General features: G+C 35.3%; 1 protein-coding gene across 1 annotated transcript in view; it reads right to left on the bottom strand.

The window, feature by feature from the left end:
• Positions 1-1884: 1884 nt before the first annotated feature.
• LOC107697130 (protein broad-minded-like) overlaps positions 1885-7288 on the bottom strand; it is a 51235-nt gene continuing 45831 nt past the window's right edge. The window contains 2 exon segments of the mRNA XM_016497771.1: positions 1885-2536; positions 6401-6589. Of these exon segments, the coding sequence (XP_016353257.1) occupies positions 2417-2536; positions 6401-6589 (309 nt within the window). The 3' untranslated portion in view covers positions 1885-2416.

Here is a 7288-nt window from a genome sequence, read left to right as displayed (position 1 = left end):
CAACGCTAACAGAAAAAAAATTGTTCTGAAATTGATTTCAATGATATAGTTCTTCTGTGTCATTATCTGTGGCGTGGACTTCACTATTCTTATAGAATTCGAACAATTATTAAAACTTTATAGGTATTGTCCATGGTGTGAACGGCCCTTAATGCCCTACACACTTCAGATTACTCGTTTCAAGTGCTTCTCAGAGTGAGAAAGGGGACAGCGATGCTCACTTTCGAATGACATTCGCCCATTCATCAAGCAGATTCTTGAGGTGGAATTTGGCAGTCATAACAGGGATAATTAATGTGAAGGAGAATAATAAAGCATATTTACCAGAGAAAATCAAGCTAATGCAACAAAGCCTAATACAGACACAGATAGGTCTTAATTATCAGTTAATCAGTTTAATTACCCATAATTATCCTACCATTTTGGTCTGCAGATACATCATCTTCATCCATGCCACAAAAGCCTTGTATTGTCAATTTACAATGAGCCAACACAAGACACACTTTTGCTTTCCAGATGACTGTTGGCCAACAATCAGTCATTAAATCATTAACCTGATTAATGTGTACAGCTTGTTATGTTAACACAAAGATGAAATCAACTGATCACACACAACTGATTTTAATGCAGTATTTTAATCTGAGCATATACACATACGTTTATGGGAGACCATTTTTATTTTTTTTAAATGCAATGGAGAAAGTAAGTAAAAATATATGCACTCTGAGGGAACTTATTACAGCTTAAAATTATGACTGCTTCTGCCTCCTACTGAGTAAACAGTATGCAATATTTAGCAGTTGTTGTGAAGGAGAAAGACACCTCTAATGATCTAATTCATTATTCACTGTGTGAGTTACAGATGGCGAGGGTGAGAGATTGCATCTATGTGCTAATGACGGCCTGTCAACGTGATAACGCCTCTCTATACAGCTTCCTTAGGATGTGAATGAGAGACTGCAGATGTTAATATATGCATTTAGAAAAAAATTCCAACATGCACTACACAAGACTGCGTCAACAGCCTGCGAGTCATTGTATATTCAAGTGTTGACATGCTAGATCACACATACTTCATGTTTGATTGTCCATTAAGACAGCAATCAAGCATTCAAAAGCTTTGAATTTTTCATACTTACTGATGTCATATAACAGGCTGAGACTGCAAAATGACTCACGAACCTATATATGGGGTCAGCATTATTGAAAATTTGGGCAAAAAAGGACCATTGTCTATTGTCAACAGTGTTGAGAATCGATGTTTGAAGCACAGCTCATACAGAAGTCACTTTTAAACAAAGCAGCTTTCTGCTGGTCAACAAACTCATGTAACCAACTTGAACCTGTAGCAAAATCTGCAAGGGGAAATATTTCGCCTGCACACAAATCACATGGATTCCTATTGAAATGACTGTATTTTGCCCGTGAAAATTCGCAGAACAAAGGTAAATGTGTCTGGCCTTTAAGAATGTTGCTTGTCAGACTGTACAATATGAGCCCAGTGAGTAAAAACAAAATCAATTTTTTTTTACATTAGCGGTCTTATTTCAGACTGTACAATTATACAGTACATCTTGAAGCTTTTGCAATGATTAACAGTGCTGACACAATCGTGTCATATTCCAATATCATTACTGACAAGCAATACTGAAGTGACACGAGCAGGACTGTGGATCCAAAAGTATGTATACTGTCAGAACTTTGTAGGAGGAAAGGAACAATATAAAATTAGTTGAATACTTTGAGTCCTGAAATTAGTCTAGGACAGGAAAATTGTACTTTAGGCACAAAAGGCTAAAAGCAAAAACAGACAAGAACAGATAAATGTGATATAAAATGTGATATATATATATATATATATCACATTTATCTGTATATAAAAATCCAACAATTCATGATGTTGTTTACATGTTACATACACACACATATGCACCCACATATGAAATGCTCAAATATATAGCATAATTTTACATAAAATGTAAAATGCTGAATGCTGCAATTGAAATCAGAATAAAGTATTCCAGAATTCTGTGTTTTGGTGAGGGAAGTTTGATGATGCTTATGTAGAAAGGTTTGCTTTATCATCCTTTTAGCACATCACTTTGACCAATTCACTACAGTTACTTATTTACTACGCTTTATATATACCATTGAGTGAGAATATGGCTTTGAAGAGTTTCTGTTCTTATATTTATGATTCCCTGAGTGAGAATACTATAGTATTAGAATCCAAAAAAATCAAAGAGAATGAAAGCAAATGGGATATAGTTACATGGTGTTTGATAAAACAGTGCCCTCTTCACATATCGAGCATGTTGTGTTATGAAAACAGCTTTAAATCCATGCAACATTTTCAGTCTCATTCTGTACCACAAGCACTTTCAGTCCCTGCTGATCTTCGGTGGTCTGTTTCCTTCTAGCTGCTCCTTGGTAAGATGCTCCTCATGTCCGAGAGCACCATGGATCTGTAGTTACGCTCCAGCCCCTCCATGTACTCCAGGTAATTACTCACCCTGAAGCCGTGGATTGGTTCCTCCTGCAAGCGGGCAAAAGAAGCACAGATTTGATGAGCAGCGCTTGAGAGAGCCGATTTGCAGAAAAGAGGTAGAACAGGGTTATAACAGCTTTAGAATAGATTTGATATTTGAGTTTGATATTCTTATTCCAGTCCTAATTATCCTGCACACAGAGTGGCTAAAATCACCCTGAAAATTGTGTACAGCTGTATGAAATCATGCAAGATTTTACACATTATAAATATTGTGCCAAATCTCACTGCCTACAGTAACAAAAGGCATTTATTAATGAAACGAGGTTTACACAGATGCTATGTGAGGTGTGGCAATACTTTCTTGTACTAAATAAACAATGTGCCGCCTAATACACTCTGACATTTAGCTGGGGATAAATAATATCGTTGTTTAGACAAAGCCAAATGAATTAATTTTGTTTACGATGAGTCAGCGAATGCAAGTCCTAAAGCTATGCCTCAAGTTACAAAAGGACACTTTTGTTCATGGTGAATGGATGAAAATGAGAGAAAGGATAATAAACCTTTATGAGTTTGCTGCATTAAATAAAATATGCCTGCAGTGTAAGCAGTTTTGTGATATAACTGCAGACCACAGCAGTTGGTATGGCAATGACAAACAAAATAGATGAACTCACAATGCTTCAAAGGGAAAAAACTAAAAACTAATGACTGTAATAATAATAATTTTGTAATCATAGTCTATTACAAAACAAATGCTAACCACTTTTATCCACTGCTAATGAATGCCAGATAATGCCATACATTCAATACGGAGCATCTTTCAGTAGAACTGAATAGAGTCAGATAATAATTGACAATAAGTGAAAAAGTAAATTAAAGAAAAATAGATAAAGATCATGAACTGGAATATGCTGCACTGATGACAGAAAGTCTTTTCCATTACAATTTTACATACAATAAAATGACGTATGACCTATTGTAAGATGAGATCTCATCAACTGCAGTCTTTGGTGAAATTGTAGGTATACTTCACTCAAAAATTAATTCACCATCAAGCCAGTCCAAACTTGTAAGAATTACTTACTTTCAAGGAAGTATGTTCACATTTTGAGGATTTGAGAAAAAAACAAATGTTCATATGATTTGGATTCCATATTCCACCTTGGCATGTCACAATTGCTGACAGTACATCAGTACCAGAGGTGTTTAGTATCACTGATGTCAAACCTGATGTGATGAAGTTTGAATATTACATTTTGGGCTTTTGTTGTATGTCAAAATGCAGCTTGGAGATTCTGCCAAATATATAATTTTGTATTGTGTAGAAGAAGAAATGTAGAAGAAAGTAAATGATGACAGAATTTTTTTTTGGGTGGGGGGAGCTTAATGACAGCTGTGGAGTAGCAAAACAATGATATAAAACCACGGAGCCATTAGGAAGAAAGATTGTGAAAAGTCCAGATGTTTCCCTAAAGCTGAAAAAAAGTATTTTGCCTACAAAGCCATTCATTCTTGGCATGTCACTTGTTAGAAGAAGCAGTCGAGCAACAGAAGAGGACAGCAGCTTGTAAGTGTCTTGTTTCTTTTCTCATTAGATTTTAGCACAGTTGTCGTTGCTAGAAAACATTGTTTTGCTTACTGTGTTTACCGTGGTAAACGTGTGCTGAAGAGGCACAAAATCACTCTCACGGACCTTTTCCTGGACTGTTACCAGGAGGTGGAATCTCAATTGAAGTCATAAAACGTCTAAAGACATCTTTTTCGTCAGCACCTGACCAATTAATACTAGGACTTACCTATTCTATTCTATTCATTTTTTCTAATTTATTAAAAAAAACTTGCTATGTGTACAGTGCTAGACTAACTGAGACTTGTCACATCACTTGTATACTGTTGCTTCTATTGTTCTCCTCAATTGTAAGTCGCTTTGGATAAAAGCATCTGCTAAATGATTAAATGTAAATGTAAGTATAAAACTAGAAAATGGCTGCACGCTGGTGTGTTTAAAATTAAACGCTAAAAATTACATTTTAATTACAAGTACTCATTATCTAAAGACATTAAAACTATTCCGCTGCCTATTGTTGCTGATAAAAACAAAGAAAAAAGGCCTAAAATGGTTCTGTAGGATGCTTTGAACTCACTAGCCAGACTGTGTTATGGTTTTCAAAGTGTTGGATGTATTCGGTAGTGACAGCCAATTGCTTTTGAAATCCTGCAAACAAAGAATGACTTTAGTTGAGTTTGATTTCTGCAATGTTGAATCATCCAAAATGGATTCATTATACATTTACTCTGGCATTCAGCTTTAGAGTGACATCCGGAGGGATTGTTACGAGTAATTTCCATCCAGATCTTTAATTTAGATGAAACATAGATACGTTTTGCAATCCTGGATATGTACAAATCCTCAGAAACCTTTCAGCAATTCCCTGAAACGTGTTCTCTATTGAACAGGGTACACTGTGAACACCGATGCACACACAAAGACTAAAAAGTTTTAAACTTTTAAGAGTGAACCAAGGACAAGAGTGTGCTAAATCTGATTTACTGCAGACATGCTTGCACACTGTAAACCTCTGTGCTCCCTTAAAACATCACTGCCTCAGGATTTTTCTCACCTTAAAGGACTAGTTCAGCCAAAAATGAAAATTTTATCATTATTTACTCACACTCATGTCTTTTGAAACACTTTCTTTCCTCTGAGAAGCACTTTTATGAGTTTATATGATGCTGTTTTTTCTTTTTGGAGCTTGACTGTCCCAGTTCCCCATCCACTTTCATTAAATGGAAAAGAGCAGTGTGAACATTCAGTTAACCTTCATGTGATGTTCGGGTCCTTTTTGCTCTGAAAAAATTGTCTTTTTCCCGAAAATACTAGTTAATGTTATCACATTGGGCTGAAATTTTGTGACTTCGTTCACAAAGGGTATAACTACTTCTAAAAAATTTTTTGATAATTTTCATACTTTTCTGGGGGAGATTTTTCACCTTGTTACACTTGTGATGTTCCAGAGCAAAAATGACCCGGCCTCAAAAAAATGCTTATAAATCACTCATTATGCTATATTATCAACAAAGATTGGATTCAATCTTTTTGTCAACTTCTTATCTTTCATTTAGGACTGGTTTTGTATTTATATTTGCTTCTGTTTAATCGTAGGCCTAATTTATCTGAGAGTAGGCACCTCATTGTTTGAGTGAAAAAAGCATTATTTATGAATAATTTTCGCAATATTAAATAAAAACTGAAGAAAATTTGCACGATTAATGCAATGTTAGCATGAGTATGCATGCATCCAAACATGAACAGGTCCAAGGCCTTTATGTTTGCAAGCACACGTACATATGTGAACGTGAACATGATCAACATGCTCCTGAACTTGAGGCCGGGTCATTTTTGACCGGGAACACCACAAGTGTGACTTTGTGCCATTTTGTACAAAATAAAAGCCTTTCAAAACAAACTCCCTGATTAAACATTAAAGTACACTAGTGTGATAAACAGTGCACATTTTCTTCAGTTTTTATTTCATATTGTGAAAATTATTCATAAATAATGCTTTTTTCACTCAAAAAATGAGGTGCCTAGTCTCAGATAAATGAGGCCTACGATTAATCAGAAGCAAATATAAATACAAAACCAGTCCTAAATGAAAGAAAAGAAGTTGACAAAAAGATTGAATCCAATCTTTGGTGATAATATAGCATAATGAGTGATTTATAAGCAATTTTATGAGGCCGGGTCCTTTTTGCTCTGTAAACTCGTAAGTGTTATAGGGTTCTGAACTCAACACAAGGGTTAAACATCTCCTTTTGTGTTCTACAGACGAAAGTCATACTGGTTTGGAATGACATGAGGGTAAGTAAATGATATAATTTTCATTTTAAAAAGTTATACTACACCTTAAGAATGACCTGCAGGTCCTGCGTCTGTGTGTGCTGCAGGATATCCTGCTGCAGGTGACGGAGGGCAGAGATGCACATGTACACCTGGTAATCTGGTCCCATGATGACACATGTGGCTACATAGTGACAGATCTCAGGCCAGTCCAGGTAGTTCCAGAAGCACTGGCCAAGCCACTGAATACAGATCTGCAAAACAGGTAGGGGGAGAAACAGAAAGTGAGGAAAGGAGAGAGAGCAAGAATAGTAGTTTTGAGAAAATGCAACGTTTGCACCATACATTTTTTAAATCAATTGATATGAGATGCTGGAAAAATAAATAGTGAGATTAAAAACTTCTACCATGATGCCCTCAAGGTCATGATGCAGTCATTTACCTGTTAGAATCATTAATGACCACAAAACAAATCATCACATCATTTAATAAAATGCTTAATCAATTTTTGTTATTTTCCAGTAAAAATATTTACATTTATTTGAGATGTGAAACTGCAAGGTATTAAGATTTTTTTTTAAAGAAATTAATACTTTTATTAAGCAAAGTTGCATTAAATTTATCAAAAGTGACAAAGACAATATTGTTACAAAAGATTTCTATTTCAAATAAATGCTGTTCTTTTGAGCTTTCTATTTATCAAATCATGAACATAAAATTGTATCACGGTTTTTAAAGGGGTGGTTCATTGCGATTTCACTTTTTTAACGTTAGTTAGGGTGTAATGTTGCTGTTTGAACATAAACAATGTCTGCAAAGTTACGAAGCTGAAAGTTCAATGCAAACGGAGATATTGTCTTTTAAAATTCTGGCAGTTTAATGTCTACAAAAACAGCTGGTAGGGACTACAACAAGTTACTTCCCGGGTTCGTGACATAACAAACCCAGATAAG

This window comes from Sinocyclocheilus anshuiensis, unplaced genomic scaffold (assembly GCF_001515605.1).
Source record: "Sinocyclocheilus anshuiensis isolate Anshui unplaced genomic scaffold, SAMN03320099.WGS_v1.1 scaffold38, whole genome shotgun sequence".
In the NCBI taxonomy this organism is placed as follows: domain Eukaryota; kingdom Metazoa; phylum Chordata; class Actinopteri; order Cypriniformes; family Cyprinidae; genus Sinocyclocheilus; species Sinocyclocheilus anshuiensis.
The sequence above is the reverse complement of the archived record's forward strand: the minus strand, read 5'-3'. Positions and strand labels throughout refer to the sequence as shown.